At 43.2% G+C, this 24376-nt stretch overlaps 1 protein-coding gene across 2 annotated transcripts in view; it reads left to right on the top strand.

Moving 5' to 3' along the window:
* carm1 (coactivator-associated arginine methyltransferase 1) overlaps positions 1–24376 on the top strand; it is a 46974-nt gene that overhangs the window by 9680 nt on the left and 12918 nt on the right. For both annotated transcript variants that reach the window (XM_055664065.1, XM_055664064.1), the window contains exons 2-13: positions 5516–5641; positions 7592–7698; positions 8573–8677; positions 10033–10143; positions 10808–10985; positions 13416–13506; positions 15835–15916; positions 17036–17121; positions 19383–19472; positions 21116–21253; positions 22154–22243; positions 23633–23745. In XM_055664065.1, coding sequence (XP_055520040.1) covers positions 5516–5641; positions 7592–7698; positions 8573–8677; positions 10033–10143; positions 10808–10985; positions 13416–13506; positions 15835–15916; positions 17036–17121; positions 19383–19472; positions 21116–21253; positions 22154–22243; positions 23633–23745 — 1317 coding nt within the window. The remainder of the gene's footprint in view (positions 1–5515; positions 5642–7591; positions 7699–8572; positions 8678–10032; positions 10144–10807; positions 10986–13415; positions 13507–15834; positions 15917–17035; positions 17122–19382; positions 19473–21115; positions 21254–22153; positions 22244–23632; positions 23746–24376) is intronic.

Genomic DNA, 24376 nt, shown 5'->3' with positions numbered 1-24376 from the left:
TCTGCCGTAAGAATATCCATTGACTTGGTCTCCATGGCCTTCTGTGGCAATGAATTCCACAAATTCACCGCCCCATGACTAAATAAATTTCTCCCCATCTCCTTCCTAAAGGAACGTTCTTTGAATCTGATGCTATGACCTCTGGTCCTGGTCGCTCCCACTAGTGCAAACATCAGCTCCACTCTATCCAGAATCTTTTGGAAATTCGAAATGAACAAGAAACACATACAGGAGAGGATGGCAGGAATGGCTGTGTAGGAACGAACTGCAGATGCTGGTTTACACCGAAGATAGACACAGAATGTTGGAGTAGCTCAGCTGGACAGTAGCCTCTCAGTCTGAAGAAGGGTCTCGACCCGAAACGTCACATATTTCTTTTCTCCAGATATGCTCCCTGACCCGCTGAGTGTGTAGGCAAAGTGGAATAACGTTGAACTGGTGTGATTAGGTGATCGATGGTTGGCATGGCTCAGTGAGGTGAAGGGCCTGTTTCCATGCTGTGTCTCTAGTCTAAACTAAAACTACAAGGATGCTTTTCCAAAACATAGTAAAAAAAGTGGCATGCCATTTATATTTGTATTCTTAGATCAATTGTGATGTAAGTTATTGGGCCTGAGTCAGTGGGAGCAAGCTCGAGTCATTGATTTACATTGAGAGGTATGTGCATGAATGTAGTGGAACTTCCAGCCTAATGCCCGAAGGAGTGCTGCTCTGTGGTAGATATGAAATGAAGACAGACGCACACAGAATGCTGGTCAGGCGGGTCAGGCAGCATCTCTGGAGAAAAGGTGTAGGTGATGTTTCGGGTTGGAACCCCTCTTCAGATGAAAGTAGAGGTGGGGTAGAGAAATAAACTGGAGACGTGAAAAGACGAGAACAGATCAGGGCGGCAGCAGATGACCTCAAGAAGGGTGGAGCCCATAATGGCCCATTGTTGGCTGGGGATGGTATGATAGATAACCAGAGGGATACAAGGACGCAACCAGTGGAACTGGAAGGACGACTAAGATGGGGGCGTGTTGGGGGCGAGGGAATGCAGGAGTAATTTGAAATTGGAGAACGCCATGTTCATTCCGCTGGGTTGTAAGTTGCCCAAGCAAAATACAAGCATCTGGGTGTTAAGGATCCCATGGTGCAGTAATGACACACAGATAGCATGATTTAGTCCTAGGCAGCATTACTTGATAAGCCATCTACTCATTCCTCCTCTACCAACCCCCTCCCCTTAATGCGTGTCATTGATGTGTTTTTAATTAATGTTTTAGCAATATATGTATAACATTAATTATATTGCAGGACAGGATGTGTTGATGAAAAGGGAAAATCTCACTTGTTCAAAAGAGTTTGAACACTCTTTTAATCTGAAATGTGATTTGCAACATTGTTGTTAGAGGCACTGTCTTTTGTTCACGCAGGTGATTGCAACTAAATAACTTGAGGATGTACAGAGGAGTTGTTCCCAGTGTTGTGGGCAATATTTATCATGTAAACTGTATCATTAAAAGCACAGATTATTTGTTTGTGGCCGCATCAGTATGTATTGGGCTAGAGCTGCCCGCAAATTGGTCTGGGTGTTTCCTCCATTATAATTGTGATTGTGGGGACACGAGGAACTGCAGATGCTGGAATTTTGAGCAAAACGCAGTGCTGGAACTCATCGGGTCAGGCTCCATCCACTGAGAGAATGGACAGTTGGGTCAGGGCCCTTTAGAGGCTGATTGTACTGGGGAGGAGAAGTGGGGGTGGGATAATGCCTGGTGATGATAGATGGATACACGTTGTGATTATGGTTCAATATTGTTTCATTTGCTGTAAAGCGTATTAGGACAGTCTGATGTCATAAAATATTTTTGCATTTGCAGTCTGGAGCGTTTGATAGCACTGGGCCTCCACTCACTGGAGTTTAGAAACTTACAGAATAATGAAAGGCATGGATAGAGTGGATGTGGAAAGGATGTTTCCACTGGTGGGACCAGAGATCATAGAATTAAAGGGCGCTCTTTTAGGAAGGAGGTGAGGAGGAACATCTTTAATCAGAGGGTAGTTAATCTGTGGAACAGAGGGCTGTAGAGGCCAAGTCAGTTGATATTTTTAAGTCAGAGATAGACAAATTCTAGAATGGTGTCATGGGGAGAAGGCAGCAAAATGGGATTAGGAAGCAGAGATCAGTCATGAGTGAATGGTGGAGTGGACTCGATAGGCCAAGTGGCTTAATTCAACTCCTTTTACTTGTGAATGGATCCCTTTTCTGTTTAATTGATTAGAGTCCTGTTTATACACTTCTGGATCTGGCTGTACGTTTGTCTATTCAAAGAGCTGAGCCAATCTCGAGCAGTTTAATTCCAGCAGTATCTTGTGATCTTGGAATACCCTCCGGCAATATTTGTTTTCTATCCCCTCTCAGCTGAAGCTAGCTGGCCCTGTGTGGCTTGTTGAATAATAAGCTCTGGAAAATCAGTTATTCTGATCAATCGGTTATTTTTATGTGTGTGTGTGTGTGTGTGTGTGTGTGTGTATATATATGAGAGCTGGATTATCTCTGTCTAGCATCACGATGCATGGGCAATCATTAATCCTACGCATACTCTTTTTCTGCATCCCCCCCCCCCCCCCCCCCCCCCCCCCCCCCCCCCCAACATTGTCAACTTGATTCAACCCCTCTTGTAGAAACATGTCACTGCAGATGCTAGGTTACAAAGTGCTGGAGTAACTCCGCAGGTCAGGCAGCATCTCTGGAGAACATGGGTAGACAATGTATGGAAGGGAGGTTAGTTTGAGTCTGAAGAAGGGTCTCGACCCGAAACGCCACCCATTCCTTTTCTCCAGAGACGCTGACTGTCCCGCTGAGTTACTCCAACTTTTTGTGTCTATCTTTCATTTAAACCAGCACCTACAGTTCCTTCTTACACAGGTTAATCTGCGTGATGGTTTGGGCTGTGTCCACAATTCTCTGCAAATTTCTTGTCTTGGATGGAGTTGTTCCCAAACCAAGCTGTGATGCATCCCGATAAGATCCCCATCGGCTACCATGCTGACTTCCTCCATGACAGAACAAGGTCTTGGTCCTAGAATCACCTGGCCCTGCTGCACAGCCTTCGGACATTTGTGCACTTCACGCATGCACGTAGCTGTACAATCCTGTCCACACCCTTTTCCTTTCGCCTGTCCTCATTATTATCCCTGCAGCCTCAGTTCACTCTTTTGTTTGCCTCCTTCCCCCTCTCTGTTGTCGAATTCCAGTGAGCTTGCCCTGCTCCTGGCTCCCCAGCTCGCTCTCCAAGAATTGGAGTAGGAAGGCACAGCATTGGAGCTACTGCCTCTCAGCGCCAGAGACCCGGGTTCAATCCTGACCTTGGGTGCTGGCTGTGTGTGGAGTTTGCATGTTCTCCCAGTGACCACACGGGTTTCCTCTGGATGCTCTGGTTTCCTACCGCATCCCACAAACACGTGGGTTTATAGGTAAATTGACCCTCTGTGAAATTACCCCTAGTGTGTTGGGCATGGCTGCGAAAATGGGTTAACATGGAACGAGTGTGAACGAGTGATCGATGGCTGGCATGGACTAGGTGGGCTGAAAGGCCTGTTTCCATGCTGTATCTCTTTTTTTTTTAAAACCCCAACAACTAAAAGCTATTTGCTGTTTTTGGAGTGACTAGATCTAACTTGTAGGTGGGTCTATAATCTGGGCTGCGGGTAGTTTAGTGAAGCGTGATAATGCATCTGGATTTGCTTGTTTGCCATGGATTGTTTAATGCACAGGGGTGATTTGGCCATCTACTGTCATTTGTTTACACCCAGCAACGTTTTTGCTCAAAGGTTTGCTTGCTTTGACTTCAAATATATGAAGTAATCTCTAGGTGTAATTTACACTGTGAGATGTCACCATGTTCCTGTTGAAACCATTAATTTCTACTGTCACTCTCTTCTTTGTGAATTGTTAAAATCCAACAACAGGAACACTGTTGGTGCTGCTAGAGCTGCTGCCTCACAGCGCAGAGACCAAGGGGTTCAACCCTGACCGTGGCTTCTGTCTGTGTTGGGTTTGCCTGTTCACCCTGTGATGTGTGTGTTTCTCCCAAGTGCTCTTGTTTTGTTTTTTTTGCATCCCAAAGGTGCTTGGGTCGGTCACATAATTAATTGACCACTAAATTGTAGAGATGAGCGATAGAATGAGGAGTGGCGGAGTGGCTGAGATGAGAAGGTGGGATGAGTGTAAATGGGTGGTTGATGGCTGCCGTGTACTCTGGGCCAAAGGGCCTGTTTCCGTGCTGGATTTCTCCATTGCTCTCTAGCTTTTGTAAATCTAGAATCCATGAGCTCTTGCTCATTCATATGTGATCGGAGCAGAATAAGGCCATTCGGCCCGTCACGTCTACTCTGCCATTCAATCATGGCTGATCTATCAACCCTATTCTTCTGCCTTCTCCCCATAACCCCCTGACACCTGTGCTAATTATGAATCTATCTATCTCTGCCTTAAAAATATCCATTGACTGGGCCTCCACAGCCTTCTAACGGTTTTAAAGAATAAAAGATGTTGCATGCAAGCAATCTTTATATCGCGATGGAATCAAGAGCAGCTTCAGAAGTATCACCAAAATGATGCTGCAGCTGAGGCATGATTGACTGCTTAGACCAGGCATTGTGACAGATCAAGGAATGATGTGTCTCTGCTTCCCAAGTGAGTGTAAATTGTTTGTCTCCGACTGCTTGGGATATCAATAAACTGTAATTGAACTCCCTGCCAGGCATCCTCTCTCCTGCAGTACAAAACCACATATCAATCTTTAAACCCATAATATACGAAATGGAAAGATATTTGCTGGATTGTATAGGCAACACGGTGGTGTAGCGGTCGAGTTGCTGCCTTGAAGCGCCGGAGACCCAGGTTCCATCCGACTACAGGTGCTGTCTGTACGGAGTTAATACCTTCTCCCCGTGACTGTGGGTTTTATCTGAGATCTTCAGTTTCTTACCACACTCCAAAGAAGTATGGATTTGTACGTTAACTAGCTTGGTATAAATAGCCTGTCCCAATTGGGCGCCGTTTGCGCATAACACTGGTGGCGCACGAAGATTTTGTACATCCCAAAATCCTGAGGCGACCGTGCGTTACTGTCTACGTCACCGTGCACCATGCGCGCATCGTGACGTGTAAATGATGTCGCGCAAATGCCGCCCAAGTGGGAAAGGCCCTTAAGTGTAAATTGTGTGTGTGTGGGATAGTGTTAATGTGCATGGATGTCTGGTCAGTGCAGACTCTGTGGCATCTCCAAACTATACAGCTCCCAGTGTAAAACGGACCACCCCAGATTACGGTGAAAACTCTAGAAACACTTTTTGCTGTTTAGCTTTTAATCCCATTTCTACTTTGATTATTTGGGGGAGTTCAAAGTTGCTCCCTGTTCATAACCTGGGGGCAGATGAGTGGGGTTGTCTGCAGCTAGAGTTGTAATGCCTTGATAATGCTTTTGTAAAGTATTTCTTAATTTTGATTTGGGCTCTAATCCTACAGATGAGGCTGTCTGTGTATTTAAATGTGCGGTGAATCGGGAAACGGAATGCAGTCGGGTCGGCAAACAGTCCTTCATCATCACGTTGGGATGTTCCAGTGTCCTCCTGCAATTTCCATCGCAAAATGGTAAGGAATGCTTCTCTGCCGTATAGTTTTCCTGTCTTAGAATGTGAAAGGTGCATCTTTGCTTCGAAGCATGTCGGGTTGCATGTGGGGATGGTGTAGAACAGCCAGCACAGAGGTGCAGCGGTAGAGCTACTGCCTCACAGCGCCAGAGACCAGGATTCGATCCTGTTCTCGAGTAATTTATGTGTGGAGTTTGTGCGTTTTTCCCGTGACCACGTGGGTTTTCTTCAGGTGCTTCAGTTCCTTCCCACATCTCCAAGACATGCAGGTTAATTAGTAAATTGCTCCTAGTGTGTAGAATGGGGTAATAGAACTAGTGTGTGGGTGATTGCTGGTCGGCATGGACTCGGTGAGCAGAAGGGCCTGTTTCCATGCTGTATCTAAACTAGACACAAACTCAATAGTGGAAATATTTGTTTGAGAGTCAGTCCACTAATCATTACCTTCTGCTGTGAAATCATGGCTCTGACAGGCCGGGCCATTTTCTCGGAGGTTCTACAGCTAAATATTTGATTATATCCACATTTTTGTACAATCAAATTAAATGGTTTGTTACCTGTTCACTGATTAATGTTTCCTCTGCTCCCCCTAAGCTCACTTGGAGTCCAGTTCTATCTAAACTTGTTGGCTTCACTGAAATGTGTATTATAATATGGTGCAATGTCATTTTATTTTAAGAACTAAAATTAATGTGTTGGACATTAATAAAAGTAACATCCAATAGTTCTGCGCATCTGATATAGCCCACCCCACGACTCAAGTTACCAAATTATTGAAGTTAATTTGAGGGAAGAAGTGAATTAAGTTTTGAGATTTCCTCCTCATTGTTTCCCCGAAATTGAATCTATATGGTTGGTCTTGCAGCTTGCAGACATTAAGTAATTGCACATAAGTATATTTTTTACCCCCACAAACTTCAGCTTGGGTTTCTGCTACTCTAATCATTGTTGCAGGACAAATATTGGGCAATTGAATCTTGTAAAGAAGAGACAGATCGATGTGAATGAACACTGAATGCTCTCGGGCTCTACGCACATGATTAGACGCTTTGTATCGCTGTTATTCATAGTTCATAAGTTCCAGGAGCAGAATTAGGCCATTTGGCCCATCGAGTCTATTCCACCATTCAATCATGGCTGATCTATCTTTCCCTCCCAACCCCATTCTCCGCATAACCTGTGTCACTCTTACTAATCAAGAATCTGTCAATCTCCCCTTAAAAATATCCATCGACTTGGCCTCCACAGCCATCTGCGGCATTGAATTTCACAGATTCACCAACCTCTGACTAAAGAAATTCCTCCTCATCTCCTTTCTAAAGCTACGTCCTTTCATTCTGAGGCTGTGGCCTTTGGTCCTAGCCTCTCCCATTAGTGGAAACCTGTTCTCCTCATCCACTCTATCCAGGCCTTTCACTAGTCGGTAAGTTTCAATGAGGTCTCCCCTCTTCCTTCTAAGCTCATTGCCCAATGCTCAAGAATTTTTTATATTTTTTTCAAGTATGTTTACACCAACTGGATAGATTGGGAAGTTTCCTCTCAGCAGTCCATGATAAGCTGTTGAACACAAATGATATCTGATAGCTTCTAGATTTTTGGATGTTGGTATGTCTAATTTTCCCAGGCTCCAGACTCTCAATCAATGTGACGGTCTGCTATTTATTGACTCCAGTGGGTTTGAAAGCCCATTATCTATTTGCTTGGTGATTCTGATAGGGTTTAATGGCAGGGATAGAACTGCTTACTCCTGCATTGCTCCAGTCCCACAATCAGAGTAGCTGAAAATGGCTCATTTCCTGAATCTGAACTGAAGTACGTCAAAGGCAGAGCTACTGAATTAATGTCTGATAAAGAAAGTTGCCTCGAATGACAAGGAATTTTTCTTTGGCATTTGAAGTAACTGAGTGCGGCCACCGTGTTTCCAAATGGTTCCTCTTGTGTTATCTTCCAGAGTTCTACTCCTTTTTTAATATTCTGAAAAACTGCAGAGGGCACAACCTTGAACGATCTGTTTTCAGTGACCGAACAGAAGAATCTTCTGCTGTGCAGTATTTCCAGGTACCATCTCCAAGCTGATTTGTGTATTAAACTTTGTTCTTGGGGGAAATGTCACACTAGAGTTTTTGCTCAGTTCTTGCTACTTCTGGTTGTGTTTTTCCCTCCTGTCCAAGTTTGAATCACTTTCCTGAAGATGATGACGTATGAGATGATATCCTTGGGTGCTTTCCCCCCCTTGATCGTCTTTTTGTTTTAAAGTCTGTACACCCAGTCTTCTCGCACTGGAGCATTACCGCAGTGTTCTGCCAGGAGGTTAGTTTTCGAGCGGCATGGTGGCGTAACGGTGGAGTTACTGCCTAACAATGCCAGAGACCCAGGTTCATACCTGACTACAGAGGCTGTCTGTACGGAGTTTGTACATTCTCCCTGTAACCGCGTGGGTTTTCTCAGAGTGCTCCGGTTTCATCCCACATAGAGGCACAGGTTGGAAGGTTAATTGGCTTTGGTAAAATTGTCCCAAGTGTGTGTAGGATAGTGTTGGTGTACGGGATGATCACTAGTCGATGCAGACTCTGTTGGCCGAAGGGCCTGTTTTCGCGCTGTATTTCTAAAGTCGAGTTAGGGTAGATTCGGGCATTTATAATGGTCATGATAACAGATCTTCAAAAAATAAAATCTTCCGTGATAAGTGGAAGGTAACACAGAACTTGGCTCAAAAACCTTCACTGTCAAAACCATATTCTGTTAAACTGATCTCCATTTTCATATTTCACACCATGAGGTCACGCCCAAACAATATCATAGTTTTCAACAGCGTTTGCTGTTTGGGCCACTTTAAGCGTTCAATGCATTAAGTATTTTGTTGTTCAAACAACTATTGCTTCCAAAACCAAATTGCTGCAGGCTGATTGTTCATTAAATTTGCTTCTTGCAGTTCTATGGATATTTGTCGCAACAGCAGAATATGATGCAAGACTACATACGAACAGGCACCTACCAAAGGGCAATACTTCAAAACCATGCCGACTTTAAAGACAAGGTATGTAAGCATTGTGCCAGATTCATTTGTGGAGTTTAAATGAACAGCCGTCTTCCAGAAATGCTGCATGACCTGCTGAGCTACTCCAGCTCTTTGTGTTAATAGACAATAGGTGCAGGAGTAGGCCATTTGGCCCTTAGAGCCAGCACTGCCATTCAATGTGATCATTCAATGTATTCACTGACTCCGCTATTTTTAAGAGCCCTATCTAGCTCTCTTGAAATCATGCAGGGAACCTGTCTCCACCGCCCTCTGAGGCAGAGAATTCCACAGACTCGCCAATCTCTGTGAGAAAAAGTGTTTCCTCGTCCTTTTGTGTATTAACCAGCATTTGCAGTTCTTTGTTTCTACCTTCTCTATCTATGTATTCAGTTGGTACCGTGAAAGGGATGATGCCATTTTGGATGTTTGTTTATTGTTTTGGGCTGTGACTAGAGCTATGAGATTCATTAGCTGTCTAAAACCAATCCATGTATGTACTTGACTCTGAAGAAAGATCCCCAATCGAAACGTCATCTATCCACGTTCTCCACAGATGCTTCCTAACCCTCCGAGTGACTCCAGCACTTTGTGTCCTTTTGTCTACTGACCAACATCTGTTTCTACATGCCCTCATAAGCAACAGGAGCAGAATTAGGCCATTCAGCCCATCGTCTACTCCGCCATTCAATCATGGTTGATCTAAATCTCCCTCTCAACCCCATTCGCCTGCCTTCTCCCCATAACCCCTGACACCCATACTAATCAAGAATCAGTCAATCTCTGATTTAAAAACACCCATTGACTTGGCCTCCACAGCCATCTGTGGTAATGAATTCCACAGATTCACCACCCTCTGACTAAAGAAATTCCTCCGCATCACCTTTTTAATGGGGTGTCCTTTAATTCTGAGGCTATGGCCTTTGGTCCTAGCCCATCCCACTAGTGGAAACATCCCCTCCCCATCCACTCTATCCAGGCCTGTCACTATTCGGTATGTTTCAATGAGGCAGAAAAATCCACAGACTCACCAATGAGGGGGGACGTCCCATGCGGAGGTACCCCCTCATCCTTCTAAACTCCAGCGAGTACAAGCCCAGTGCCATCATATGTTAACCCACTCACTCCTGGGATCATTCTTGTAGGGGAACTGTTTGGCTGTGGACCAAATCTTTGATATTTTGGGGAGACCTGGAAGAGGAGGTTCATACTACAGGTATATTTTAGTCTGTGTAAAACTCCAGGATGCATTCAAATTCCCTCCATGTTGTAATACAGCTTTATCAGATCCAGCAGTGACTGCTATGTGGTTTTGAAAACATGTACTTGTGAACAGCATTACTGAATGGTTGAGTAATAAGGGCACTCTCTTTCAGGTGGTGCTAGATGTTGGCTGTGGCTCTGGAATTCTGTCGTTTTTCGCAGTGCAGGCTGGAGCACGCAAGGTGTATGCAGTGGAAGCAAGCACCATGGCCCAGCATGCAGAGGTGAGTGATGAGATCCCATGCCGACCATCACAAATTTCTCGCTAACTCTATCCATCCAGCTGCCAGCTCTCTGCTGCAGTTTTGCAGTGATGTACGTTGCAAACAAGGTTGTCACAATCCATTACTGGCCCCAGTTCAAGCTTTGAGGTGCCCTGCTATGTAATGACCTATAACTGTACCTTCTCATTGAACGTGGGGAAAAATTTGCTGTGAGTGTCAAAAGTGCAGGATGCAACCTGAATCCTAACTTAAACTCTGACATTACTTTTTGTTGGTAGTTAGAAACTTGGATTTTTTTTTTAAAACACTCGCAGATTAAGATATGCAATTCCAGAGTCGGTGAAATGAGACGTTATACTTGGAAGTTCTGTTTCATAGAAACAAACAGATATCTGTACAGAGTTTGGCCGTTCTCCCCGTGACTGCAGAGGTTTTCCCCGGATATTCCAGTTTATTCCCACACTCCAAAGACATACTGGTTTGTAGGCTAATTGGCTTTGGTAAAAATTATAAATTGGCCCGGGTGTGCAGGATAGTGCTATTGTACAGGGTGATTGCTGGTTGACGTTGACTTGGTGGGATGAAGGGCCTGCTTCCATGTTGTATCTCTAAACTAAAATCTATACTGTGTAACACGACTGAAAATGATTGTTTTCCTTGCTAGATGCTGGTGAAAAGCAACAGCCTATCAGATCGCATCCTCATCATCCCAGGCAAGGTGGAGGAGGTCAGCATCCCGGAGCATGTCGATATCATCATCTCAGAGCCCATGGGCTACATGCTGTTCAACGAACGCATGCTGGAGAGCTACCTGCACGCCAAGAAGTGGTTGAAACCAAATGGTACGTTTTATTCTACATGCAAATAGCTGAGGTAGGCGGGAAGATGGCACTGTATTAAAGTTAGTTTATACAGTGCCTTCCATTATGTTTGGGACTAAGGCCCATCATTTATTTATTTGCCTCTGGACTCCACAATTTGTGATTTGTAATGGGGAAAAAAAAATCACATGCGGTTAAAATGAACATTGTCAGATTTTAATAAAGGCCATTTTTATACATTTTGGATTCACTATGTAGAAATCACAGCATGGTGTATTTGTCCCAAACATTGTGGCAGGCACTGTAGTTAAAGCTTCACTTTCAGTCCTTGCACGGCACTGTGTATACATTGTATCTAGAAAAATTCTTCGTTTCCCCCCCCCCGGAAAAATTGGCGCCTAAGTCCAGTGAGGCGGCTGATTATGGCCTCATCGGGACTTCCACAGTTGGGCAAAGGAACTCCGGCAGATCTGTTCCAGTAGCCAACTACCACGGCTGACCCCGTGGGCCGATATCTTGGCCCCTAGGCAGACCGTTCCGGTACCGTTGGACTCTTCTCTGAGGATGTGATCTGTGGGCATTAATGTTAAATGGATATTCAATGGTCAATATAGGCTTGATGGGCAAAATGGCCTGTGTCCCAAGAATATGGTACAGTGACTCTAAAGTTATAACACACTGTTGTCAATGACATTGTTGAACTATAATTTGAAGGCAGTATGCGTGTGACGTAAATTCTAAAGATTATAAAGGATTAGCATGCTTTATTTAATCTGATGGCCGGTACCAAAGCGAACTAATGTACGTTTTAGCTGTAGTTTATTCAACTCTGAAGCTATTTGAGATTCGGTCGCGGAGGTTTAGAGTTGAGTCGTGGGTCAATGGCTGATCTAAAATGGCTTCATTAATTTGAAACCTGACCCACATCATGGTCTGTTTTCACTTGACCGTTCAATGCTTAGTTTTTTTTTTAAGGCATTTGGTGCACATGGCCAAAAAGCTGGATTGCATGTTTTAGGTGTGCTGTTTTAATGTAGTGTCTGTGTAGAGGTGTATCTTTTGCTTTGTTACTATGCAAGTAAAGCCTTTCATTATCATAATAGGCTACAGTGTGAATATTGGTCCTTTTTGGAAAAGTATCTGTTGATCAGGGAGTAATTTTGCTTCGAGAATTTTGCTTTGAGAATTAGGCTCGAGCAGTGTGCAAATTAATTGTCGGGTGTAAAAACGTTCACAATTGGTGATTTTCTGTAGCAGACTGCATGCTCTGTACTGGAACCCCATCTAATGCAGCCTGGCTTCCACAGTGTATGTATAAGAAAGAACTGCAGATGCTATCTGAAGATAAACACAAAATGTTGGAGTAACCCGGCGGGTCAGGCAGCATCTCAGGACAAAAGCAATAGGTGACGTTATGGGTCAGAACCCTTCTGAAGACCTCTGTATAATCCAGGGATAATTTCTCCCAGTCTGTAGGGTGTGTGTGTGATACACAGCCAATTTTACCTGTGTTTCAGTTCAGTTTCAGCTAAAACATACAACTACCACGGCTGACCCCGTGGGCTGATATCTTGGCTCCTAGGCAGACCATTCCGGTACCGTTGGACTCTTCTCTGAGGATGTGATCTGTGGGCATTAATGTTAAATGGATATTCAATGGTCAATATAGGCTTGATGGGCAAAATGTTGAGTTTCTGCATGTGTGCAGCAGTGTGTTATTTTCCTGGGAGGCTTCATTAATTTACAGTTGAATTAGTTTTTTTTTTGTCTATGCTCCCCAACCATTTATTAAGATCTGGCTTTGTGACTGGGTAGGTGATCAGCTCCCAGAACTGGTTGACTGTTGCATTTGTCTTTGAGGTGTGGTGCATGCAGTTAGCTTTACCGCTGATTTATCACATCATTGTGGTATCAGCAGCACAAGTGTGCTTCTAATCCATTATACTGGTCTTGAAATAATTAGTTACTTCAGACTTTTTTAAATATTTATTTATTTTTATTTTTATTCAAAGCATGTGTGTAAATGATAATAAACGGCAAACTGGTTACAGAGTTCTTACATAGCTTCAATTTTTCAAGTTTTTTTTTAAAGAAAAGAAATCGAGAAAGAAAGATAAGAGAAACTGTAAACTAATAGAAAGGAAAGAAGAGCAAGAAAGAAAGGAGATTACAAATAGAAAGATTGTGGAGAAAGATCTGGGAGATGCTGAGTATAGTTGTTCATCCAACCCTAAACTCAAGTTGTGATTTTAATTTTGTGTTAAACCAGTTAAAATTCAATAAATGGAGACCATATTTTAAAAACTAGTTCTGGTTTGTCAATTAAGACAAATCTTTTTTTTTTTTTTTTTCCAAATGTTACTTCAGACTTTTACCATAACATTTTTTACAGGGAAAAATGAATGTAAATTTGTTGATGTTGACTAGTATTTATTTGCTATTACATTCCAGGTAATTTGTTTCCAACCCTGGGTGATGTTCACCTTGCACCCTTCACAGATGAGCAGCTTTACATGGAGCAGTTTACAAAAGCAAATTTCTGGTAAGTTTAGTATAGAGATGCAGCATGGAAACAGGCCCTTCGGCCCTTCACTTACCTGTTTGCACACTAGGTTTATGTTATCCCATTTTTGCATCCACTCCCTACACACTAGGGGGCAATTTTGCACTGACCAATTCACCCACAAGCCCGTATGTCTTTGGTGTGTGGAAGAAAATGGGAGCACCTAGAGGAAACCCATGCAGTCACAGAGAGAACGGGCAAACTCCACACAGACAGCACCGGAGGTCAGGATTGAAGCTGGGTCTTCAGCACTGAGGTAGCTGCTATGGCACTGACCTGATGATTGCTGTTCTTCTCTGTGGTGGGAGTTGAGAAACATAAAGAATCACAACAGTTGCAGACTGTTTGTTTTGGACTCGATTTAAATAAGGCTTTGCAGAGAGCGTATATTTGAGAAGTAAAATGTACTTGGAGGTAACACTGCCGCCCATGTGTGTGACTGACTCCAAACTACAAACAAAGCAAATAAGTTCAATGTATTCTGTGCTCTATTTAAGAAGCAGAAGAAACTCAACTTAGGGGAAGAAACTGCTCCAAACTCCAAATTTCCCCAGAAAAGTACAGCACGTGGGAGGGAGCCTGTTGCACAGAACATTATTAATCTGCTGGTTACACAAAAATGCAGGAGAAACTCAACGGGTGCATCAGCATCTATGGAGCGAAGTAGATAGGCAATGTTTCGGCCCGAAACGTTGCCTATCTCCTTCGCTCCGTAGATGCTGCTGCACCCGCTGAGTTTCTCCTGCATTTTTGTGTACCTTTGATTTTCCAGCATCTGCAGTTCCTTCTTAAATAATTATTAATCTGCTGTTTCCCTGCTTGGAGTTCACTCAGAAAATGGGCCTTTTAGAGAGCAGAGGAATTAGTAAGTTGATAGGAAACTGAACTTGCAAACGAAGCAACAAACTAATGAAAACAGCGCAGTTTCCCAAGAAAAATATAGTATTTGGGGGTGGTTACACTTGAGTTGGTCTGCTGTTTACCCAGCCAATGCATACTCATTACTAATAGGGTAATGACTCTTCCAATAATCTCCGCTGCAGAGATACATTTCCATTATATCCAGTCGTGTTTTCCACCATAGGTCTATTTCTATGAACAGAATGACAAGGGCTTGCATTTGTGCAGCACCTTCCTGCAGTGCGGTGTCTGTAATTTACAGGTTACACTGATGTGGTCTAAGGCCATTTCCTGCACTTAGCTTGCTTCTCCATTTCCACCATAACCCGCGTCCCTCGTAAACCCTTCACTGCTGTTGACAGACGGACCATTACGTGCATAAATAAGCCTCGAGTGTATCAGAGTTGGGAGCTTGTAGCCTCGTAAAGGTATGGATACTAAAACATTAGGGAAGCGCTATGGGTATATTTTACAGTTATTGTATGTGGGGATCGTGTGATGTATTGCATGGAGAGGTCCTGTGTTGTTGAGCTTTCCTCACCACTGTGGTGAATACCAGCTGGTTGTCATGCAACTGCCAGCACAACTGTAGGAGTAAACAGCAAGAAAATAACCTTCTAAGGATGGGAATGGATAACATTTAAAATACATGGCTACATGGATAGGAAAGGTTAAGAGGATATGGACCAAACATGGGTAAATGGGACTAGTTTAGATGGGGCATCTTGGTCAGGATGGACGAGTTGGGCCGAATGGACGGTTTCAGCGCTACTTTTATGCAGCGTGGAAATATGCCCAACATGCCCACACCAACCAAGATGCCCCATCTACACATGTCCCACCTGCCCGCATTTGGCCCATATCCTTCTAAACCTGTCCTCTATCAATGTACCCGTCCAAATATCTTTTAAACGTTGTGATACTACCTCCTCTGGCTGCTTGCTCTGTAAACCCACTGCCATCTGTATGGAAAAATCTGTATGCTCCTCGGATTCATATTAAATCTTTCACCTTCACCTTAAGCTTATGCCCTCTGGTTCTTGATTCCCCTACTGATTTTGGGACAAGGCAGGAACAGGGCACTGATTGGGGATGATCAGCCATGATCACATTGAATGGCAGTGCTGGCTCGAAGGGCCGAATGGCCTACTCCTACAACTATTGTCTACTCTTGGTAAAATACTTGATGTAAGATACTTTTATTTTCTGATATATAATAAGACCAAATCTTCTGAATAGAGAAACTGCAATGTGGACAGAAGTTTGATACATGGACGTTATTTTAATGCTTTATTTTATTTGAAGTCTGGTTTGGAGATTTTATTTTGTAACAGTGGGAGTAGCCCTTGAGATGCCAATCCAGTTCTTTATCTATCTGTGCTCACCACTGTGTCTGTTTGATGTCAGGTATCAGCCGTCGTTCCATGGTGTGGATTTATCATCCTTGCGGGCTGCTGCAGTAGATGAATACTTCAAACAGCCAATCGTCGTGAGTGTCTCGATGCGTTGGTTTTCATTAATTATTGCTCATTTTACCTTGACATAAACTTGCCGTCCGTCGAAACCCGAAAAGATCGCCAGGGTTGTTAAATCTGAATGTGTGGGAAGGTTTGCACTGAAGATGATACAAAATACTGGAGTAACTCCGTTGGTCTGGCGGCATCTGTGGAGAGCATGGATAGGTGAAGTTTCAGGCCGGGAGTCTGAAGAAGGGTCCTGAACCGAAACATGGCCTAACCATGTTCTCCAGAGAACCACTGAGTTACACCAGCACTTTGCACCATTTGGTAAAAAATACTGTTTTTGATCGGGACCCTTTAGATCAGGGGTGTCAAACTTGCGGCCCGCGAAGGGGTCCAATCCGGCCCGCGGGGTGATTTCCCCGATGGCAGAGCGGGCAGCAGCTGTCCCCGGTGCCGGATCGGGTTGCGTTCGCACGTACAATCTGGCGTGCATGAAGTTGCATTTCGCCCATGACCTAACACGAGTTACAATGTGTTTGACAACCCTGCTTTAGAAACATAGAAAATAGGTGCAGGAGTAGGCCATTCAGCCCTTCGAGCCTGCACCGCCATTCAATATGATCATGGCTGATCATCCAACTCGGTATCCTGTACCTGCCTTCTCTCCATACCCCCTGATCACTTTAGCCACAAGGGCCACATCTAACTCCCTCTTAAATATAGCCAATGAACTGGCCTCAACTACCTTCTGTTATCAGAGAATTCCAGAGATTCACCACTCTCTGTGTGAAATTTTTTTTTCTCATCTTGGTCCTAAAGGATTTCCCTTTTATCCTTAAACTGTGACCCCTTGTTCTGGACTTCCCCAACATTGGGAACAATCTTCCTACATCTAACCTGTCCAACCCCTTAAGAATTTTGTAAGTTTCTATAAGATCCCCCCTCAATCTTCTAAATTAGATTAAAACCAATCGGAAACCATATTCCCCTGACTTACTCCAGTACTTTGCCTTTTTAATTTTGAAAACTATCATCTGCAGTTACTTGTTTCTGCAATTAAACATAAACTGGCCCTCAGCTGGTCTGTTGCATGCTTGTTGCGTTTACCGTGTTGTGTGTGACGCTGAGTGCTCTGTGTTTTGAAGGACACATTTGATATCCGGATTCTAATGGCCAAGTCGGTGAAGTACACAGTGAACTTTCTAGAAGCCGAAGAGAATGATTTGCACCGGTAAGATGTCGAACTCAGAGTCCACAGTGCTGATGGAATACAAGTCCCAGAGAATCGTCTCACAACTCCTATGTCTGGGGCTGGAGAGCCTCAATGAACAGGGCTGACGGAGCGCCACTCACAAAACATCGCCACACAACTCCTGTATTTATTGGGGCTGGAATCAATTGGCTGAATTCAGGATTTGCTTGCAGGACTGTTAAATTCCTTGGTTATGCCAACAGCTGGTCCATTAATGTTATTACAAGGGCGGAAGTACTGTAATTTCACGAAAATAACCCAGAAGGTATATCTTAAATCAAAATGATAGATGCAGTGAGGGTTATGTGGGCGACTTTTGTTTGCAGAAGGCCTGACCAGTTCGATTATCCTGCAGTCACTGGTAAGTTGATGTGAGAATGGAAATGGCTGAATCTTGTATCTGTGTGTGTAAACAGACAATTGTGACAATGTACAAGTTGTTATTCGCTGTTTTCTTTTAAACCAGTGAGACTTTCTAAGCACAGTAGCATATCTGGAGTGACATTGAGCCAAGGGGTGCACACTATATACTGTGACCTCATTGTCCGGTTTTACCAAAAACAAATGTGGAGGGGTCAGATTTTCGTGAAATTACAGTAGGTCTGCTCTGATCTACTTCTGTCTAGATTCCACAACTCGTCTAATAGCCGGGCAAAATACCACAAGCTGATGCTGGCCACACTTGCCTCCAGGATCAGTCAGGTGTTCTGCAATCCCAGCTCTCTGTCTCTCTCTTTTTTTCTAAACTGTTTTCATCATGATCTGCCTGACCAGAGTCATGGAAATGCTGCCTCGCTCTCCACACATCAAATGGAGAGTGGTGATGATCTAGGAGTGCACTGATCATTAGGACTCTGACTTGGTAAACGTGGAGCAAAGTGGCAGGACTCCAGACCGGCCTAGTAATAGTGGGCTCTTATTATATTGTAAGGGAGTAGAAACAAAGACCGGCAGATGCTGGTTAATACATAAAAGAACACAAAGTGCTGGAGTAACTCGGTGGGTAAGAGGTAACGCTTCGGGGCGAGATGCTTCAGAAGGATCCCAACCTGAAACGTTAACCATCCATGTTCTCCAGAGATGTTGCCTGACCCACTGAGGTAGTCCAGCACTTTGTGTCCTTTTGTCTCTTGTCTATTTTAATGTGGAACTGTTGATGGGATGCCTCTCAAGACACACACGTGTCATTTAGTGGGCACAGGCAGCAGTTCTGTTGGATGTTTATCATCCTGGTGATTGCACTACCAGATACATGTCAATGCTACATAAAGAAATCTGATTGCTGCCTATTATGTGGGAGTGAGGCCAGCCAGGGTCTATTGAACAGGAATGTCAGCCCTTGCTCTTGCTTCTAACATGCCTCGTGCTACTGATCACGTCATGTTCCGTCACCTTGTGTCGAGCAGACAGTTAAAATCTTTAGGATAAACACCTCCAAAAAACATAGAATCTGTAGTCATGATTTTAATTCCAGTATTTTTAAACTAATGGATAATTATTGTGGATTTAAACAAATTGGGGTATTTCATGTGGTCATTTTAGTTTAGTTTAGAGATGCAGCGCGGAAACAGACACTTCGGCACACCAAATCCGTGATCCCTGCACTCTAATACTATCCTACACACACACACTATGGATAGTTTACAATTCTACCAAGCCAATTAACCTACAGACCTGTACGTCTTTGGGGTGTGGAAGGGGAACGGGAGATCCCGGAGAAAACCCACGCAGGTCTCGGGGTGAACATACAAACTCCGTTCAGACAAACACCCGTAGTCGGGATCGAACCCGGGTCTATGGCTCTGTAAAGCAGCAACTTTACTGCTGCACCACCACGCCCCTTCCAGCAACTCTGACCCTCTGAGTTACTCCAGCATTTTGAGTATTTTCAGTCAACTCTAGCAGTTCCATTAACAAGCCGCTAAGCATAGTTAAAGGGTAGGAGAGCTGTCATAGTCGATACCAAAATTGTGAGGGGCACTGTGGTATATTTGCTGATTTTTATTACCCACCCCCCCCAGCTGGGACTTACCCATTCAAATCAATTCAAATAGTTTTGCAAAAATTTGCTTTCTAACAACTTCCCGTGGATTTTTTTGGGGGAGCGTTGGGATGCGTGGTGTGTGCATGCGTGTTTACAAAGCAGAACTTTCTGCCTGAAATTGAGCTGTAATTAACAAACAATATTGATATCATCTCGTCTTGCTCCAAATGTGTTCATCCCTCATTTCTTCTTGCAGAATAGAAATTCCATTCAAGTTCCATATGTTGCATTCAGGGTTAGTCCATGGTTTGGCATTCTGGTTTGACGTGGCCTTTATTGGATCTCAGTGAGTAGTTCGATTTCTCTTTTCTATTTGAAATTGTGTAACTTGTTGACTGATGTTATTGCTGGAGATGAAGTGTGTTTGTCTGTTATGTGAAACGTGTGTGGTGTTGGAATCGTAGACCTTTTGGAAAAGTAAATTGAGAGATTTAATTGTCGGGGGGGGGGGGGGGGGGGGGGGGGGGGGGGGCTTTTGTCCCTATAAACCTGTAATGATTGATCAGAGTTTGAAGAGATCTTGACCCGAAACATCACACCTTATCAAATATGTCTGATCCGATGAGTTACTCCAGCTTTTTGTCTTATTTCTGTTTAATTCATCGTTGATTGTCTCGATTTCGATTTGAATGTCCTAGTACCATAGCCATTAATTCTCTAGCCTGACTTTAAAAAAGCACTGTATTTTGAGGCCTAGAATTAAGTAAATGTGGGGCTTTACATTATACAGCGTGGTAAATGCTCCTTCAGCCCAAAGTGCCCACATCGATCAACATGCCCCATCTAATGTGGGTCTTGACCTGAAATGTCACCTATTCCTATTTTCCAGTGATGCTGCTTGGCCTGCTGAGTTACTCCAGCATTTTGAGTCTATCCCCATGCACACTATTCCCATTTGTTTAAACTTATGGGATAGAAGACAGGTTTTACATGACTAGAAGGAATAGGTTTCATGCAGTTTTAATTCCTATCATATTTTTGCCTGTGTATACAAGAGGCTTCAAAACAAGATTCTCAGGAGAAAATATGTTGTTTTCCCTGTGGAGATTATAAGGCCTATTGTTAAAGGAAACCATTACTGCATCTGCTGCACCAGTTAAATGTGTAGAAACAAGGAACGGCAGATGCTGGTTTACACAAAATCCTTGCAGTGCCGGAGTCACTCAGCAGCTGTGGAGAAGGTAGATGGGTGACATTTCGGGTCTGAGTCATCTGAAGAAGTCGCCTATCCACGTTCTCCAGAGATGCTGCCTGACCTGCTGAGTTACTCCAACCCTTTGAGTCTTTCTATAAAATAGCCTTGCAGTGTGGAAACAGGCCCTTCAGCCCAAATTGCCGACACCGGCCAACATATCCCACCAACAGTCCCACCGACTTCTTATAGAAACTTACAAAATTCTTAAGGGGTTGGACAGGCTAGATGCAGGAAGATTGTTCCCGATGTTAGGGAAGTCCAGGACAAGGGGTCACAGCTTAAGGATAAAGGGGAAATCCTTTAAAACCGAGATGAGAAGAACATTTTTCACGCAGAGAGTGGTGAATCTCTGGAACTCTCTGCCACAGAGGGTAGTTGAGGCCACTTCATTGGCTATATTTAAGAGGGAGTTAGATGTGGCCCTTGTGGCTAAGGGGATCAGGGGGTATGGAGAGAAGGCAGGTACGGGATACCGAGTTGGATGATCAGCCATGATCATATTGAATGGCGGTGCAGGCTCGAAGGGCCGAATGGCCTACTCCTGCACCTAATTTCTATGTTTCTATGTTTCTATGTTTCCATTTGGCCCATATCCCTCTAAACCTGTCCTATTCATGTACCGGTCAAAAAGGTTTCTTAAAATCTGTGGATAATTTTATTACAAGCAAAGCTTTTGTATTCTCTCATCTCTGGTTTAGTTCTGTGCGTGTGCTGACTCTCTTTATCCCTTTCAGAATGACAGTGTGGCTCTCCACAGCTCCGACTGAACCTCTGACTCATTGGTACCAAGTTCGTTGTTTGCTTCAGTCACCGCTGTTCACCAAGGCTGGTGATACTCTCTCAGGGACTGTTGTGCTAAACGCCAATAAAAGGTACACTGACATCTGAATTCAAGAATTAAATCCAATGTGTTTTTTAAAAGCTTTGTAAATGTAGTTGATAATGCCAAACACGACAAAGACGTATCACAAGATTTGTCGAGTCAAATTTGCCTTGGCCATAAGGGAATGCTCAGGCAGATGCAGCTTTTATGGAGTGCAGAAAGAGAGAAAAATTAGAGCAAGCTAGTTTAGACAGAAACTCTCTCTAAGTTTAGATACCCAGGTGCAGAAGACCATTGCTTGTGGTGGAAACATTTTAAACTAAATTACGACTGAATTAAGCCAGAAGTCAAGAAGCTTTCAGATATCGGAGTGTTGCAGGGGTGGGAGGAATTTTTGGGAATGAGGGAATCTATAGGACAACTTGAAAACAAATGTGAATTTTAAAATCAAATGGAGAGTCAGGTAGCAATGGTAGGATGGGCTGCTGGTCAATTAGGATAGGTCCAGTGGAGTTTTAAATAAATTAAAGTACATGGCAGGATGCTACCCAGAAGTATATTAAACTACACAATTGCAACATTTTATATGAGACACTTCACATTTTACATATTTTGGATTTATGTCTTTTTACAATACAGCGCTTGTTCCATTAATACCAAACCCTGATTAATGTGCTCATCTGGAATAAATGACGTGTTCACATTTATACCTGGCAGTGTAGTTGTGAATATGTTTAATTTCAGCAGTTTTATATAATGTGCTGCTTTTCAAGACTAACCCCTGCGTAAAATAAGGTGCCTGTATGTGTGCAGATATTTGTTTGTGATTGTAAGAATAGTTCCTCAAACTGATGCATAAATCATAATTAAATGTGTATTATCGCTAAATTTATATCTGACATTAAAAGCCTCCAAGTGTGATTGAATTTTGTTTTGCTCCTTTTTATAGGCAAAGTTATGACATTAGTATTCTAGCCCAGGTAGATCAGACTGGTTCCAAATCTAGTAACTTACTCGACTTGAAGAATCCCTTTTTCAGGTAAGTATTGCAATCCAATGCTGAATCTTGTGGTGCTACATTGAAATTGCACAAATGTTAATTCACATTACACTCTTTTGCTCTTTTCCCCTGGCTTTCTACAAAGAGCATGCATTCTTCCTTTGACGTCACTCCCAGACTATCCAAATAAGTCTCCAGGTCACGCAGCTGAGTAATGTTGGCTGCTTCATTGAGCATATCCGCGGTGGGATAAACTAATGCAGATGTCAGCAACAACCAAGAAAAGTAACAGAGAAATCAGACCACCCTGTACTTGCAAACGCAAATCATCTGCTGGAGAAAGGGGAAATGTGAAGCCCATTAGATTTTACATTCTCAATCTTTCCTCTGCAATCAATGAATTATAAACGGAATATCTTTGCATTTTATCGTCCTTTGAGTAATATTGAATATTTGCAGCTAGCCCTTTCTGTTAAATTCTCACATCAGATATTTTCTAATGAGCGAGATATTGGCAACAAATATAAATATTCTACTCTAGACACTTTTATAAAAGCAGTAATCTGAAAACCATAAAGGCCAATAACTACTGCTATGCAAAAAGAATGATATTTTATCATGAGATTTCCGTGGCAAGGAACAGAGTGGAGATGAATGCTTCAGTTTAGTCACGGATTTTGCATGGACGTTATTATTTTATCATGTTGCCTAAGAGTTCTCGCCGTCCTTGTAGGCTGAAATATCAGGAAACCAGAAGAGTGTATAATTCCACATGGCTGACTTTATTCTAAATATTACTAATAACTCCACCCAAACTGTGTTCAAATTTATTGTTGACACGAGATGCAGTGAATAGGTCTGTTTTGCATGCTGTCCAAAATGATCGGGTAAACGTACATAAATACAATCAAGTCAAACTCGAGTGCAGTTAATGGAGCACAAGGGAAGGTAAAGAGTGCAGGATATAGTTGACATATTGTAGAGCATCAGTACTATAGACCTTTATGCAGAGGTAATGGAGAGGAGGCAGGTGAATGGGGTTAGGAGGGAGAGATAGATCAGCCATGATTGAATGGCTTAATTCTACTATCACTTATGATCTTTCGTGCAGCAGTAGAGTTGCTGCCTCACAGCGCTGGAAACCCGGGTTCAATCCCGACTATGGGTGCTATCTATACGGAGCTTGTAGGTTCTCCCCGTGACCATTTGAATTGCCAAGACGTGAAATACCACAGACCAAAACCATGATTAGTATGGACGGGTACTTGATGGCTATTTAGGCCCGTTTATGTGGAGTTTGATTCTGTGACTAAACTAAAAGTCCTCTTGTCGCTGCCCTCTGCTCACCAACACCTTTTTCCCTGTAATAATCTGTTCTGCTCCTTTCGATGGTGCTGTGATCTGTAATGTTATTTCCCTGTTACACAGGTACACGGGTACAACGCCCTCACCGCCCCCTGGTTCACATTATATATCTCCATCAGAGACCATGTGGAACACATCTGCTTCTTACAACCTGAGCTCAGGACTAACGGTCTCTGGTATGGAACACTCTTTCATCTTTGGCCTTCTAAATATCAGTAAATCTTGTTCTGATTTAGTTGTATGCTGTATGCAAGAACCAAGTGTATTTTATTGTCATCTGTCCCAAAATGGAACAATGAAATTCTTACTTGCAGCAGCACAACCGATATGTAAACATAGAGAATATAGACACAAACCATTGTCCTCTTCACAATGTAGTCAGCATCAGAGACCCACACCACCCTGGCTGCACTGTCATTCGGGAAGAAGGTACAGGAACTGTAAAACTGTAACGTCCAGGTTCTTCCCTATAACATCAGGCTATTAAACACTACAACCTCCAAATGGGCTCCGAACTACATAGACTTGGGGGCATTAAATTTTGACTTTGCACCATCATTGCTTATTTGTCTGGTGTTTTTTTACACTATATACACACTGAAGTTTGCTTATAGTGTTTACAGCGCACTATGTTTACAAGCCCACATAAGGGCTCTGACCAAAAACATCACTTGTCCTTTTTTTAATCTAGTGATGCTGCCTGACCTGCTGATTTACTCCGACACTTTGTTTTGTTTTTTGCTGAGTTAATCCAGCACTTTTTTTAGTGTTGGGAATCTTCAGAAGAAATCCTAACCCAAAACATCA

The sequence above is a fragment of the Leucoraja erinacea genome, chromosome 39, assembly GCF_028641065.1.
Source record: "Leucoraja erinacea ecotype New England chromosome 39, Leri_hhj_1, whole genome shotgun sequence".
NCBI lineage: Eukaryota > Metazoa > Chordata > Chondrichthyes > Rajiformes > Rajidae > Leucoraja > Leucoraja erinaceus.
Note: the sequence above shows the minus strand (reverse complement) of the source record. Positions and strands in the feature narration are given on the sequence as shown.